Below are 16,310 nucleotides of genomic sequence, written 5' to 3' on the forward strand. Positions count from 1 at the left end.
CTGCTGTACCATTTCTACATGCATCAGTTATTTCTTTGTTTCTTGCCTGCCCCACCATCTCGTTACTATTTGGTGGCCGATAGACTACTCCTATCAGTGACTTTTTCGCCTTACTATTCCTGATTTCCACCCAAATGGATTCAACCTTATCCTCCATAGCACCGATGTCATCCCTTACTATTGCCCGGATGTCATCCTTAAATAACAGAGCAACACCACCTCCCTTACCATCCACTCTGTCCTTCCGAATAGTTTGATACCCTCGGATATTTAACTCCCAGTCGTGACCACCCTTTAACCATGTTTCAGTAATGGCCACTAAATCATAGTCATTTACGATGATTTGTGCCACCAACTCATTTACTTTATTCCGAATACTACGAGCATTCAGGTAAAGTACACTTATGTTGGTTTTTTTACCTCTGTTTGAATCTTAACATCTCCAGTTTTATTCCTTTTGTTATTACTGGGCCTATTCACTGTGCTCCCCTCAGTCACTGTACCTTGTACTGTCGCCCTTATGGATTTCTGACTATGTCTTCTCTGCCTTGCACTTTTCCCCTTACTTCCTTTTGTTTCTGTCCCTGTTTTACTACCTTCCAACTTCCAGCATTGGTTCCCATCCCCCTGCCACATTAGTTTAAACCCTCCCCAACAGCTCTAGAAAAAACTCATCTCTTACCATTAAAGATTGACTAGCTCCCATATCTCTCAAAATTGTGACTTCTTTACCTGCTCCTCCTGATACACATGAGTAAACTTTACCCACACAAGTAAATTCTTTAAAGAAATCTGGGACCTTCTTATCAATCACCTCTTGATCAGGCTGTACAATCTTTTGCACCTCCTTCACTTCACTTGGGCTTTCCTTTACCACTTTAACAAACCCCACTGCCTTATCCTGTTTTACATCAGCCTTCCCAGTGCTTTTCTTCAACCACTAGCACTGTAACTTTACATGGCCTAGTTTATTACAGTGAAAATATTTGAAACTTTTCATGTCTCTTCCACCCTCTTGGATTTATTTTTTAAATCTGAGGTACACTCTCCTTATTATCTCCCATCAGATCACGGTGGGCAGCACGGTAGCATGGTGGTTAGCATCAATGCTTCACAGCTCCAGGGTCCCAGGTTCAATTCCCGGCTGGGGCACTGTCTGTGCGGAGTCTGCACGTCCTCCCCGTGTGTGCGTGGGTTTCCTCCGGGTGCTCCGGTTTCCTCCCACAGTCCAAAGATGTGCGGGTTAGGTGGATTGGCCAGGCTAAATTGCCCTTAGTGTCCTAAAAAATAATGTTAATGGGGGTTGTTGGGTTACTGGTATAGGGTGGATACGTGGGCTTGAGTAGGGTGATCATTGCTCGGCACAACATTGAGGGCCGAAGGGCCTGTTCTGTGCTGTACTGTTCTATAAAAAAGATCACCTTTACCTTTACCACTTGAGTATTTCTCATGTCCCCAGTTTCTATCCCTCACAGGCTGAAACTGATGTTGGAAACCAAGCCTTGATTTATGAACAAATTCATAATCATTTGCCATTTCTGTTGCTAACCTCGCAGTTTTAACCCTCTGCTCTTCCACATGAGTTCTCACTACATAAGGAATTGAATTTTTAAACTCCTCCAAAATTATAATTTCTCTGAGAGCTTCATACGTTTGGTTTATTAAGGCCCTGATCCACCTATCAAAATTATTCTGTTTGATCCTTTCAAACTCCATGTATGTTTGACCAAATTCTTTCCTTAAATTTCTAAACCTTTGTCTATAGGCTTCAGGCACTAGCTCACATGCACCTAAGATGGATTTTTTCACCTCTTCATATGTCCCAGATACTTCCTCTGGTAGTGATGCAAACACTTCGCTCGCCCTACCACCTTTGTTTGAATCAGTAATACCCACATGTCCTGTGGCCATTTCATTTGTTTAGCTCCCTTCTCAAATGAAATGAAAAAGGCTTCTACCTTCTACTCATCAAACCTTGGCAATGCTTGGGACATATTTAAATAGATCCTTACCAAGCCTTCGACTATGACGGTCTTTCTCACTATCCCCATGATTATCATCCAACCGTATGTTTCCCTTTATGTCTGGTACTCTCCCATGACATTCACACTATCCCCTTAACCCTTTATGATTTTGTTCATCAGAAATCTATCAATCCCCACTAATCAGAGATCAATGACTGAGCTGACACAGCCCTCTGGGGTAGAGAACTCCAAAGATTGACAACCCTCCATGTAAAGAAATTTATCCTCATCTTGGTCCTCAGTGGCATCGCCCTTATTTTGAAATTGTGCCCCCTGGTTCTCGCCTAACAAACCAAATGTTTTGTCGGTTTCAATGATCATCTCTCATTCTTTAAAACGCTAAAGAATACAGACCCATTTTGCCCAACACAAGACAGTCCCCCCATCCCCAGGACAAGTCTGGTGAACCTTTGTTGCTCTCCTTCTGTGGCGATAATATCCCTTCTAAGTTGAGGGGACCAAAACGCACACAGTACTCCAAGTGTGGTCTAACCAAGCTGCCTGCTGTTTGTGGGATTGTGCTGTGCACAAGCTGGCTGCCCCTTTTCCTACATAACAATAATTAATTTTTTTTTAAATTGTCCATTTAAAAATTTTTTCCAATTAAATGGCAATTTAGTGAGACCCACGCAGACACGAGGATAATGAGTAAACACCACACCGACAGTGACCCGGGGCCAGGATCAACCCTGGGTTCTTCAGCGCTGTGAGGCAGCAGTGCTAATCACTGCACCGCCTTGCTGCCCAATAATTAATTTTAACAATACTACACTGCCTTTGGGACACCCTGAATATGTGATGTACATGATCATAGAATTTACGGTGCAGAAGGAGGCCATTTGGTCCATTTAGTCTGCACCAGCCCTCACAAAGAGCACCCTACTCAAGCCCACGTAGCTACCTTAACCAAAGTGGGGGTTACTGGATAGGGTAGATGCATGGTCTTGAGTAGGGTGCTCTTTGTAAGGGCCTGTGCAGACTCGATTGGCCGAATGGCCCCCTTCTGCACTGTAAATTCTATGAGTCTATAATACCCTATCCCCATAATTCAGTAACCCCACTTAACCTTTTTATGGACACCAAGGGCAATTTAGCGTGGCCAATCCACCTAACCCGCACATCTTTGGACTGTGGGAGGAAATCGGAGCACCCGGAGGAAACCCACGTAGACACAGGGAGAACGTGCAGACTCCACACAGAATGACCCAGCCAGGTATCGAACCTGGGACCCTGGAGCTGTGAACCACTGTGCTACGGTGTTGCCCATTGCTGTGTAAATGCGGATTCTTTGGTTGCATATGGCTCCGTATCACTCCAGGCAATGTTTCTAACTAGGCAGTTGATCGTATAGGCCAGGACATTAAGTATATCGACGTGGGCAATGTGGTTGTAACCATCCTGGGCAACGACTGTACCTCCACCAAGCGGCATGTGTCTCCAGCACCACACCTCACCCAGCCAAAGCACTGAATGTAACGCCCAGGATTGACCGTTAACCGCCTCCTCCTCCCAGACATTGATTTTAAACCACACCGGGCATTGATTTCGACCTCCCCCTCCCCCCCCTCCCCTCCCCCCCCTCCCCTCCCCCCCCTCCCCCTCCCCCCCCCTCCCCCCCCTCCCCCCCCTCCCCCTCCCCCCCCTCCCCCCCCTCCCCCTCCCCCCCTCCCCCTCCCCCCCCTCCCCCCCCTCCCCCCCCTCCCCCCCCTCCCCCTCCCCCCCCTCCCCCCCCTCCCCCCCTCCCCCCCCTCCCCCTCCCCCCCCTCCCCCTCCCCCTCCCCCCCCTCCCCCTCCCCCTCCCTCCCCCTCCCCCCCCTCCCCCTCCCCCTCCCCCCCCCTCCCCCTCCCCCTCCCCCCCCTCCCCTCCCCCTCCCCCTCCCCCCCCCCCCCCCCCCCCTCCCCCTCCCCCCCCCTCCCCCTCCCCCCCCTCCCCCTCCCCCCCCCCCCCCTCCCCCTCCCCCCCCCTCCCCCTCCCCCCCTCCCCCTCCCCCCCCTCCCCCTCCCCCTCCCCTCCCCCCCTCCCCCCCCCTCCCCCCCCCTCCCCCCCCTCCCCCCCTCCCCCCCTCCCCCCCTCCCCCCCCTCCCCCCTCCCCCCCTCCCCCCCCTCCCCCCCCTCCCCCCCCTCCCCCCCCTCCCCCCCTCCCCTTGCCTTCAGCACACACTCACAGGGCGATTCATTGCACAGGCGCGGTAAGCCGCTCTCTGTGCGCATGTGCCGGGTGTGGTTTTGGAGTTTCCGGCGGAAGTGAGCGGAGCGGGGCTGCTGACAGTTGGAGAGCGGGGCGGGGGGGCTGACAGTTGGAGAGCGGGGCGGGGGGGCTGACAGTTGGAGAGCGGAGCGGCTGGCAGTTGGAGAGCGGAGCGGCTGGCAGTTGGAGAGCGGAGCGGGAGGACCAGGCAGTTGGAGACCGGTGAGGATGGGATGGAGGGGCATATCAGACCCAGGGGCGGTGACTCGACTTATTGTTGATTGTACTTTCTAACGTTCTCTGATTGAGGTGTGTGTGAACATCCTGAAGCAGCAGAGGCCGGGCTGTGAGGTGGAATTGACAGGTGTCACTGAGTCAATCTGACTGAGCCAAACTCCAACACCATGTCTCTCACTGCATACAGATCCCTGTACCTTCAGAGCCCAGGAGTCATATGTGACTTGTGTACTGGTGGGTTGTCAGTTTGAGCATCACTCCAGAGACTTGCGCACATGTTATCAGGCAGACACTCCAGTGCAGCACTGAGGGAGTGCTGCATTGTTGGAGGTCCTGTCTTTCAGATGAGAAATTAATCTGATCTCCATTGCTGCCTACAGCGCTGAGGACCCACGTTTGATCCCGGCTCTGGATCACTGTCCATGTGGAGTTTGTACATTTTCCCTGTTTCTGCGAGGATTTCACCCCCACAACCCAAAGATGTGCAGGGTAGGTGGATTGGCCACGCTAAATTGCCCATTAATTGGAAAAAAAAATTGGGTACTCTTAAGTTTAAAAAAAAAATGAATCTGATCTCTCAGAGCATGTGAAAGATCCCACTGCACTATTTTGAAGAAAAGCTGTAGTGTTCTCCCCTTAACCAGCAACACTGTCAGATTATCTGGGCAATGTGATATGGGGGATCTTTGTGGGTAAAAAATGACTGCTGTGTTTTCCACATTACAAAGCACACTACATGCGCAAACAATAATTAATTGGCTGTAAAACATTTTTGGGGGGTGGTGACGACATTGTGAAAACCGCTGTATAAATGAAAGTCCTTTTTTAATTCTTGAAGAAATGTCTGTGCGTAACGGCAGTACAGGTGGACCAACTGCAACAGCAATGGTGCCTGAAGTGGAGGAAGGTCCTTTTGAACATGGGGATGCAGGAACAAAGCAGCCTCTCTGTACGCAGGATGGTTGGGTCACCATCGGAGCAACAGTTCCTACTGGCTTCGAGAACACCGCTGCTGACGAAGTCCTGGAAAAAATTGGATCCAAGTCCAGGATCAGCAAAGATCGAGGAAAGATCTATTTTGCGGTTTCAACGGATAATCTTTTCCAGGTTAGTTTATATTGTGTGTGCTTTTTTTCCTCTCCATATACTTACAAGTGATGGCAGCCTCAATTCCCATGTGAGTGAGAATTAATCAAGCAGAGGAGAGTTGTTCCATCCATCCCCATAGCCTCAATAGCTCCGAGCATATGGGGAATCTAAAGCATGCGCCTTTGTGATCTGCTCAGTTGGGGAACACCTTTTTCTCCGAGTCAGCACCTTGTGTATTTGAGGACCAATCCCAAGAACCTGAAGATGTAGACTGACTCTTCCAGTGCAGTACTGATAGAATGTTGCTGCTACACTGTTGAAGGTGCCATCTTTTCGATGAGATGTTAAACTGAGGCTCTATATGCCCTCCTTAATGGGCGTGAAAGACCAAATGGTACTATTTTCAGGCGGGGGGGGGGGGGGGGGGGGGGGGGGGGAGGGGGGGAGGCCAGGTCAGGTCAGGTCAGGTCCCCTGGTCACGAGGCAATATTTATCCCTTCATCAACATTCCATTTGTACCACTACTGTTTGTAAGATCTTGCTGTGCACACTGCCTGCTGAGTTTCCTACGTTACAACAGTGATTGCACCTCAAGTGCTTCATTCCTCACAGCCCGCGTGGAATCTTGTCAGGATGTGTAAAGTGCTTAGAAATGCAAATCTGTTTGCTGAATAAGCCATCAGGGAGGCCACTAAAATTATATTCTCAACTGATAACTGCTCCTTCAATTCCTAATTCATGGGATTTCACAAATATTTTTTCCTCTATTCCAGATTCATCTTTTGAGATCTGTTGATAATCTGTTTGTTGTCATCCAGGAGTTTCCTCATTATCAGTTTGGTGAAACCAAGGTAAGTATGTTACAAAAGGAATAAACTAATTACATTTAAACTAAATAAAAGTGTTTTCATTGTATGACCCTGACAATTTACATGCTTTTCTGACTAAATCATGATGAAACTGGCCCTGTCCTAACCTTCCTGTCCTTTCCTCACTTCTACCTAGACCACATTGGGGACCCTTTCTGCTGAGCACCATTAAAGTAAGTAAAGTCACCATAGTCCCAGTTGACCATAGGCAGGCTGCTTTCCCCTTTGAGGGGGAGAGTTGGCTGGTGATTTAACTTGGGGATCACCACACCTCAGGCAAGGGGCAAGGTTGAGAAGGTTGATGAATACCCTCAGCCGGTACGGGAATTGAACCCACACTGTTGGCCTCGTTCTGCATCGTGAACCAACTGTCCAGCCAAATTAGCTAAACCGGCCCTCCATTGAGCACCATTAATGGCAGTGATTAAGGCTGCAGTTTCCCAGCAAGTAGGTTGGCAAGTCCCACAAGAATAAGTATCCTTGCCTGCCTTATGCAGTGACTGGAATCCCTGCTTCTCGGTGAAGCCCCCAGCTTAACTAGGATAAATGTCAAGGTACAAAGCCCATGCAGTTGTTTGTTAATCATGTCATGATCCAGGCCATTCATGAGCTGTCAGAATTTTCGACTGTGGGACCTTTCTTCAAGTTGGTCTGCTCTGGCAGGTGTGTCTTCTCTCCTTCCCCACTGTAACTCCTCAGCCTTGGGTTCTGGCTTTTACTGGCACACTGTGCTGCCCTCAGTACCCCACACAAGTTATCATTCTTCATGTGTGTACTTAGGGAGGACTTCAGGTTTATTCCACCCTGTCCTCTTGGGTCCATCTGGAATGATCAGTGCGAGGAACTCCAGCTCATGTTTAACCTGGGGACGACAATGATAAAACCCAACCACTTTCATGGCTGAGATCAGCTAGCTCAACTCTGAATGATGAGAAACATATAAGGAGGAGTATGTCATTCATCTCCTCGAATCGGTCCCATAATTCAATTAAATGATAGCTGATCTGTGCCTTAGCAGCTATAACCCTGTCTAACAGAAAGCTATCAATCTTGGTGTTGAAACTTTCAAGTGACCCCCTGGTTGGCTTTTTGGTGGTTGTGGGCAGATTTCAACTGCCCTTTCTTTGTACGATGAAGCGCATCATGGCATCGTCCCTGAACAGCCTGCCTCTAATTTTATGGTTATGCCGCCTTGGTTAGGACTCTCCCACCAGAAGAAATAGTTTCTCTTCATTTGCTCTATCAACACCTTTAGTCATCTTAAACACATCAATTAATTACCTTGCGACCTTAGATTCAGGCAAATACAAACCTGGTTTCTGTGACCTTTGCAACTTTTTTTCCCTTTTTTAAAAATAAATTTGAAATGCCCACCTTTTTTTCCAATTAAGGGGCAATTTAGCATGACCAATCCACCAACCTGCACATGTTTGAGTTGTGTGGGTGAAACCCACGCGGAGAGAACACAGAACAAAATGTACATAGATGATTTGGAATTAGGGACCAAGTGCAATGCGTCCCAAGTTTGCAGATGACACTTAAGATGAGTGGTAAAGCAAAAAGTGCAGAGGATACTGGAAGTCTGCAGAGGGATTCAGATAGGTTAAGTGAATGGGCTAGGGTCTGGCAGATGGAATACAATGTTGACAAATGTAGGAATAACAGCAAAAAGGATTATTATTTAAATGATAAAATATTAAAACGTGCTGCTGTGCAGAGGGACCTGGGTGTCCTAGTGCATGAGTCACAAAAGTTGGTTTATGGGTGCAACAGGTGATTAAGAAGGTGAATGGAGTTTTTGTCCTTCATTGCTAGAGGGATGGGGTTAATTATGCTGCAATTGTATAAGGTGTTAGTAAGGCCACACCTGGAGTATTGTGTTCAGTTTTGGTCTCCTTACCTGAGAAAGGACGTACTGGCACTGGAGGGTGTGCAGAGGAGATTTACTAGGTTAATCCCAGAGCTGAGGGGGTTGGATTACGAGGAGAGGTTGAGTAGGCTTGGACTGTGCTCGTTGGAATTTGAAAGGATGCGGGGGGGTTCTTATAGGAACATATAAAATTATGAAGGGAATAGATAGGATAGATGTGGGCAGGTTGTTTCCGCTGGCGGGTGAAAGCAGAACTAGGGGGCATAGCCTCAAAATAAGGGGAAGTAGATTTAGGACAAAGCTTCGGAGGAACTTCACCCAAAGGGTTGTGAATCTATGGAATTCCCTGCCCAATGAAGCAGCTGAGACTCCTTCATTAAATGTTTTCAAGATAAAGATAGATAGTTTTTTGGAGAATAAAGGTGTCTGGGCCGGAAAGTGGAGCTGAGCCCACAAAAGATCAGCCATGATCTTATGTTCTTATGTTCTTATGATCTCATTGAATGGCGGAGCAAGCTCAAAGGGCTAGATGGCTTACTCCTGCTCCTAGTTCTTATGTTCTTATGTGCAAAGACTGGGACCTGGGTCCTCAGTGCCGTCAGGCAGCAATGCTCGCCACTGAGCCGCCCTCCTTCTTAATAACTTAACACTTCCACCTTATAACACTTGCTGAATCTGTGCTGCACCCACTCCAGAGCTAGTATATACTTCTAGAGTTACGGTGCCCAGAACTGAATGCAGTCCAAAGGTGAGTCTCACCAGAGCTCTGTACCCTTTTCTTACTCTTCTACCCCTTTGTATTTCAGCCCTTTTGTGATAAAGGTCAACCGCCCATTAGATTACCTTTATATAGCACTTCCATTCTCTACTTCAAAATAGTGTCTTGGGATCTTTGATGCCTATCTGAGGGGAAGACAGGGCATCAATTTAATATATCATTTGAAAGCTGGCACCTCTGACGTCCAACACACATACAGTACTGCATTAGATTGTCACCCTAGATTTTGTTCTCTTGGCTTTTATTTGTTCTCTTTGCTTTTAACAGGAAAATGTACTGGAGGACCTCAGACAGTTGGCTGGCCAGCTTCTATGGGTTTGTCCCCTTACTGTATGGGAATTGAACAACAGTCTGAAGAAGAAGAAGGGCCAGCGCAGAAATGGCAGCCAAGGCGAGAACCAAGGTCTAGAAGCATCACAGGAGACTGATGCAAATAAAGATGGCCAGGTGGAGCCTGTTCCCTTTGCCCAAACAACTACTGGAGATCAGCGGCCTGTCAGCACGAGAAATCCCCCCTCCGATACTGAGGGAAGTGGCAATCAGCCCCCTGAAATCAAAGAGCTCACCTCGCTACCCAGTGATACCGACACCAATCAGATGGAGCGAAATGATCGAGCAACGGTTTCACCTGAGGGGCTTCCATCCAACAACGACAAAAACACAGCTATAGCTGAGGCCGGAGGGAGGTCCTGTGGACTTCTTCGGTTTAGGGTCACCTGCAACAGAAGTGGAGAAAAGCACAGCTTCACTTCAATGGAGGCAGCCAGAGAATTTGGTGGAGCAGTGCAGGATCTGTTCCAGTGGAAGGCTGATATGACCAAATTTGACGTGGAGGTATGCAGTTTATTCAATCCCTTTTGTTCTAAAGCTGCCAGTTGCTGTAAATTTCCCTCCACCACCTCCATCTTGCTGAGTCAACTGTTCTTCACGCACAGGACTATGGCACAAGGATCAGGTGCCTGCTTGCCCACAACCAGCATAAACCCACCCCACATCAGCACAAACACACACTGAGCCCCAATCACCATGTCACTTTGCCACTGTTTCATGCTTGCTCTGTTTTCAATGACGGAAGTAACAGAGCAAAATGTTGCAAGGTGTCTCAAAAATACATTTAAAAGCATCAACCAATTGGGTGCTGAGAAATTTTGACTGGAAGATCCCTGGCTTCTATTCCTTCAGTTATATCTTCATCTGTGTTGCAATAAAACATGTATTGGAATCCAACTAAATCTCCTATTAGTTAAAATATGGAATTAGGAGCAACACAGTGGTGCAGTGGTTAGCACTATGGATTCACGGTGCCGAATTCCCAAGTTCGATCCCGGCTCTGGATCACTGTCCATGAGGAGTTTGCACATTCTCCCTGTGTTTGCGTGAATTTCGCCCCCACAGCCCAAAGATGTGCAGGGTAGGTGGATTGGCCATGCTATATTGCCCCTTAATTGGAGAAAATTAATTGGGTACTATAAATTAATAATAAAAAATAAATAAATATGGAAGTATGACAGTCAGGACAACCAGGCAAACAAATTGCTAAATTGTACACAGAGGCACAGAGTGTTTAAATATACACAAAAACAAAGTTGTCTTACAGAGACATGTATGTCATTGCTGTAAAGAAGCAGCTTACCTTTTGCAAATTCTTGAGTTCGGCAAAGAAATTGCTACTGGCAAAGACATGTAAGCACAGTATAATTTAAAATGTCTAGAATTGAGCTACTAACCCTGCTGGCTCCCATGCTAGCTGATATTGTCAACTGTTCCTCCTCCTTGGGTACCTTTCAAATCTGCCATCATCGTCCCCCTCTTCCAAAAAGAAACATCCCACCCCCTCCCTCTCCCGTCCTTCCAAACTACTTGCCTGGTCACCATCCTTCATTTCCACTCCAAAGTGCTTGAACGTACTTTTACTTTTGCTTCTCAAATCTGCATCCATCATTCCAGCAACTCCATGTCAGAATCTCTCCAATCAGGTTTCCACCTCCGACACAGTTGGAAAAGCCCCCCGTCCAAGTCACAAATAACACCCTCCATGGCCATGGTGATGGCATAGTGGTATTGTCACTGAACTAATAGTCTAGAGACTCGGGATAATGCTCGGAGGATTCGGGTTCGAATTCCACCACAGCAGATGGTGGAATTTAAATACAAACTGGAATTAAAAGTGTAATGATCTCCATGAAACCATTGTCAATTGCCGCAAAAACCCATCCCTTAGGGAAGGAAATTTGTCACCTTTGGTCTGGCCTACATGTGACTCCAGATCGACAGCAATGTGGTTGACTCTTAACAATTAGAAATGGGCAATAAATTCTGGCCCAGCCAGCAATGCCCACATCCCACAAAATAATTTTTAAAATCTCCTCTCATACTGCCAGGGTGCCCGGGTGGCAGGAGTGCCAGGGTACCACCATGACCAGAATCCGACCACCCGGGGCTTCCGATGGTCTGGGAGACATCCCCCAGCTGCTGTTAAGCCATGTGGACCAGTGCTAAACGGCACCATGGCAAGATCTCCCAGGCGCGGACATTCCCAGGCCTCAGAAGATTCAGGCGCTGGCATATTTAAATGAGTCTAATGGCTCATTTAAATTTGTTAATCTGTATATCACCCTGTGAGGACAAGATCTAGATCACGAGATCTCGTTGGATTTTGCAAGGCGTTCCAAGCATTGCAGATCTAGCAAGGAGGCCTCTTGCTAGATTTAACAACCTCATTGCATCACCGAGTCGGGTACGATGAGGCTGTTCAATAATATTGGTTTCCCACTTACACAGTCACCAACAAGCCCTACCTCATTTCCACACCCCCCGATCCCTCCCCAGCCTCTGTTGGCAGGAAGGAGAAAAATCAGTTGGTGGATAACATTGAGATGTGGACTAGGGGGGGACTTGAAACAAACTAGAGAAGCAGCAAGCGATGCCTATGGCCCCACTAATTGTATGTTGACAACAAAGGAACAAGTTAAAGGGATAGTGGATGCAGTGGTTTTAACCTTTCATAATTCCTTAGTTTCTGATACAGAAGGTAGCAAATGTAACCATACTATTCAAGAAAAAGGGAGAGAGAAAATGGAGAACTGTAGACAAAGTTCCATACGAATTAGGAGCAGGAGGAGGCCACTGAGCCCCTCAAGCCTGGACCGCCATTCAATATCATGTCTGATCTGATTGTAACTTCAACCCCATATTCCTACCTACTCCCGATAACCATTCACCCCCTTGTTAAGCAAGAATTTGTCTAGTTCTGCCTGAAAAATATTCAAAGACTCTGTTTCAACTATCTTTTGAGAATTGAGAGTTCCAGACACTCTCTATCCTCAGGGAGAAAAAATTTCTCCTCATCTCCATCTTAAATGAGCGACTCACTATTTTTAAACAGTGACCCTAGTTATAGATTCTCCAATACAATCTTAAAGGTTTCAATCAAGTCGCCTTCACCTTGTGAACTGGGTACAAACCTAGCTTCTCCAACCTTTTCCACAAGAGAAACCGTTCATTCCTGGAATGAGTCCAATAAACCTTCTCTGAACTGTTTCTAATGCATTTACATCTCACCAATGGCCTGGACAACTGATGTGGAGATGCTGGCGTTGGACTGGGGTGGGCACAGTAAGAAGTCTTACAACACCAGGTTAACGTCCAACAGGTTTATTTGGTAAGAAGTCTTACAACATCAGGTTAAAGTCCAACAGGTTTGTTTCAAATCACCAGCTTTCAGAGCAGTGCTCCTTAGGTGAATGAAGAGGTAGGTTCCAGAAACATTTATAGACAAAGTCAAATATACAAGACGATACAGGGAAATCTATTGTCAACTGGACTACACCCTTCAACCAGACAAAATTGAAGTCCTGAGCAGAGGGCTCAATTTCTGCACCATCACCAAAATGGACCCCATCAGTCTCGCGGCAGACACAGAGGAATTCATCAGACGAATGAGGCTCCGCGGGTTCTTCCACAGACCCCAAGCAGCCGACAGTGAACCCAATTGAGCCAACCAATAACCCGGAACAGCACACCGAGAGATCTGCGGTGCGGCAACCAAAGAGGAAAGAGTCAAATTGGACCCCTCCAGAATGCCGCTGCCCTCGACATGTATGCTCAAGCCATGAGGGATCGCGTCAATGCCAGATTCATCAGTCGCATTCACAAGACAGCCCCGAACATCACCCAAGCACAATGCAACGCCACCCGCGCTCTCCAGACCAACCGCAACATCGTCATCAAACCAGCAGACAAAGGAGGGGCCACCATCATACTGAACAGAACGGACTACTGCAAAGAAATGTACCGACAACTCAACAACCAGGAACACTACAGACAGTTGCCCGCAGATCCGACCAAGGAACACATTCGCCAACTCAACAGACTGATGAAGCCCTTGGATCCAGACCTTCAAAGCACCCTACATGGGCTCCTCCCACGTAGTCCCCGCATTGGAGATCTCTGCTACCTCCTGAAAATACACAAGGCCAACACACCAGGCCGTCCTGTCGTATCAGGCACTGGGACCCTGTGTGAGAACCTCTCTGGCTACATCGAGGGCATCTTGAAATTCGTACAAGGAACGCCCAGCTTCTGTCGTGATACGACGGACTTCTTGCCGAAACTCAGCACCCATGGACCAGTTGAACCAGGAACATTCCTCGTCACAATGGATGTCTCGGCACTCTACACCAGCATCCCCCATGACGACGGCATTGCTGCAACAGCCTCAGTATTCACTGCCACTCTCCAGACGCAATTCTGCAACTCATTCGCTTAATTCTACATCACAGCGTCTTCACCTTCGACAATAAGGTCTTCATCCAGACACACGAAACAGCCATGGGGACCAAATTCGCAACTCAATATGCCAACATCTTCATGCACAACTTTGAGCAAGAACTCCACCGCACAGGACCTTCAACCGACGTTATACACCAGATATATCGATGGCATTTTTCCTTTGGACCCACGGCAAAGAATCATTGAATCGACTACACGATGACATCAATAAGTTCCATCCCACCATCAGACTCACCATGGATTACTCCCCAAAATCGGTAGCATTCTTCGACACACTCATCTCCATCAAGGACAGTCACCTCAGCAATTTACTTTATCACAAGCCCACGGATAACCTCACGATGCTCCACTTCTCCAGCTTCCACCCTATACACATTAAAGAAGCCATCCCCAAGGACAAGCCCTCTGTATACACAGGTTGTGCTCAGACAAGGAGGAGAGTGACAGACATCTACAGACGCTGAAAGATGCCCTCGTACGAACGGGATATGGCGCTCGACTCATCGATCGACACAGCAAAAAAATGCACCGACCTCCTCAGAAGACAAACACTGGACACAACCGATCGAATACCTTCGCCGTCCAGTACTTCCCCGGAGCAGAGAATCTACGACATCTTCTTCGCAGCCTTCAACACGTCATCGATGAAGACAAACATCTTGCCAAGGTCATCCCCACACCCCCCTACTTGCCTTCAAACAACCACACAACCTAAAAAAAATCATTGTTTGCAGCAAACTACCTAGCCTTCAGAACAGCAACCACAACACCACACAACCCTGCCATGGCAATCTCTGCAAGACGTGTCAGATCATCGACATGGATATCACCATTACACGTGCGAACACCAGCCACCAGTTACGCGGTACATACCCGTGCGACTCGGCCAACGTTGTCTACCTTATGCGCTGTAGGAAAGGATGTCCCGAAGTGTGGTACATTGACGAGACCATGCAGATGCTGCGACAACGAACCTGTTGGTAACAGACCACTTAGAAAACCATTGTAAGAAATCTTACAACACCAGGTTAAAGTCCCAATAGGTTTGTTTCGAATCACTAGCTTTCGGAGCACTGCTCCTTCCACAGGTGAATGAAGAGGTGGGTTCCAGAAACATATATATAGACAAAGTCAATGATGCAAGACGATATTTTGAATACGAGCCTTTGCGGATAATTAATGAAATGAAAATCGCTTATTGTCACGAGTAGGCTTCAGTGAAGTTCCTATGAAAAGCCCCTAGTCGCCACATTCCGGCGCCTGTCCGGAGGGCTGATACGGGAATTGAACCGTGCTGCTGGCCTGCTTGGTCTGCTTTAAAAGCCAGCAATTTAGCCCAGTGAGCTAAATCAGCCCCTACAGATTAAGCCTTTACAGATCCAGAAAGAGGGATAATCATAGATTAAAGAGGTGTGAATTGAATTTAGATACATGCAGGTTCGAGATTTTGCCAGAAAGGAGATGCAGAGCTTCCCAGTAGAGCCAGCCTCCACATTGCTGGAGGAGGTGCTGACGACAGGGGGACTGGAGAAGGGGGTAGTGGCAGCGGTTTACGGAGCTATTTTGGGAGAGGAGAAGGCACCACTGGAAGGGATCAAAGCAAAGTGGGAGAAGAGTTGGGAGAGAATATGGAGGAGGGGTTCTGATGTGAGGTGCTCCGGAGAGTGAATGCCTCCACCTCGTGCGCAAGGTTGGGGCTGATACAGCTGAAGGTGGTGTACAGAGCACAGCTCACGAGGGCAAGGATGAGCCGATTCTTTGACGGAGTAGAAGATGTGTGTGAACGTTGCAGGGGGGGAGGTCGCTAATCACGTTCAAATGTTTTGGTCCTGTCCAAAGCTAGAGGATTATTGGAAGGTTTTTAGGGTAATGAGACATGAATCCATGGCCCCGGTTGAGGCCGTACCTGTGTGCAGAACTTGGCTATAAGTTTCTGCTTGCCGATTCTGAGTTTTTTTTAATAAATGTTTTTATTCTCCATTTTCACATTTTCCTTCAAAATTTACACCCCACCCATAGACAGTAAACGGTAACAAGTACAAAATCAATCCCCTTAACAATAACAACGATCCCATCCTCCCACCACCACAAACAACGGACACCTGTCAATATATGCATCCAATAAAACAAACCCTCCCACGGTGGAAACAAAAAACAAAGGAGAAAAAGAAAAAAGGAGTCCGGGACCGCCCATGGTCACCATAGAGTCCACCCTCCCCACACACACACTCAACGCCGTCCAACCTCTGAAAGAGTGCCGTACATGATACCGAAGAGTTGTAAAACCCCCCCCCAAACTCTTCCCCCCACTGCCTCTTGTAAAACTCCTTCCCCCAGCCTCGGTACCTTCCCCCCCCCCCCCAACTTTCCACCCCGACTAGACCACCCGGACCCTGTTCTGCGCCGCCCCCCCCCCCCCCCCCCCCCCCCCAACCTCACTCCCGTTCACTGGCCGGCTTAGAC

General features: G+C 47.9%; 1 protein-coding gene across 3 annotated transcripts in view; it reads left to right on the forward strand.

Annotated features, from left to right (window-relative positions):
- The first annotated feature begins 4,339 nt into the window (after positions 1–4,339).
- thumpd3 (THUMP domain containing 3) overlaps positions 4,340–16,310 on the forward strand; it is a 60,059-nt gene continuing 48,088 nt past the window's right edge. For 2 of the 3 annotated variants that reach the window (XM_038810795.1, XM_038810797.1), the window contains exons 1-4: positions 4,340–4,435; positions 5,289–5,557; positions 6,313–6,390; positions 9,324–9,890. In XM_038810795.1, coding sequence (XP_038666723.1) covers positions 5,291–5,557; positions 6,313–6,390; positions 9,324–9,890 — 912 coding nt within the window. In that variant the 5' untranslated portion in view covers positions 4,340–4,435; positions 5,289–5,290. Of the gene's footprint in view, positions 4,523–5,288; positions 5,558–6,312; positions 6,391–9,323; positions 9,891–16,310 lie in introns of all 3 variants that reach the window. The other variant, XM_038810796.1, reaches the window with a different exon arrangement.

This window comes from Scyliorhinus canicula, chromosome 11 (genome assembly GCF_902713615.1).
Source record: "Scyliorhinus canicula chromosome 11, sScyCan1.1, whole genome shotgun sequence".
NCBI classification, from domain to species: Eukaryota; Metazoa; Chordata; class Chondrichthyes; order Carcharhiniformes; family Scyliorhinidae; genus Scyliorhinus; species Scyliorhinus canicula.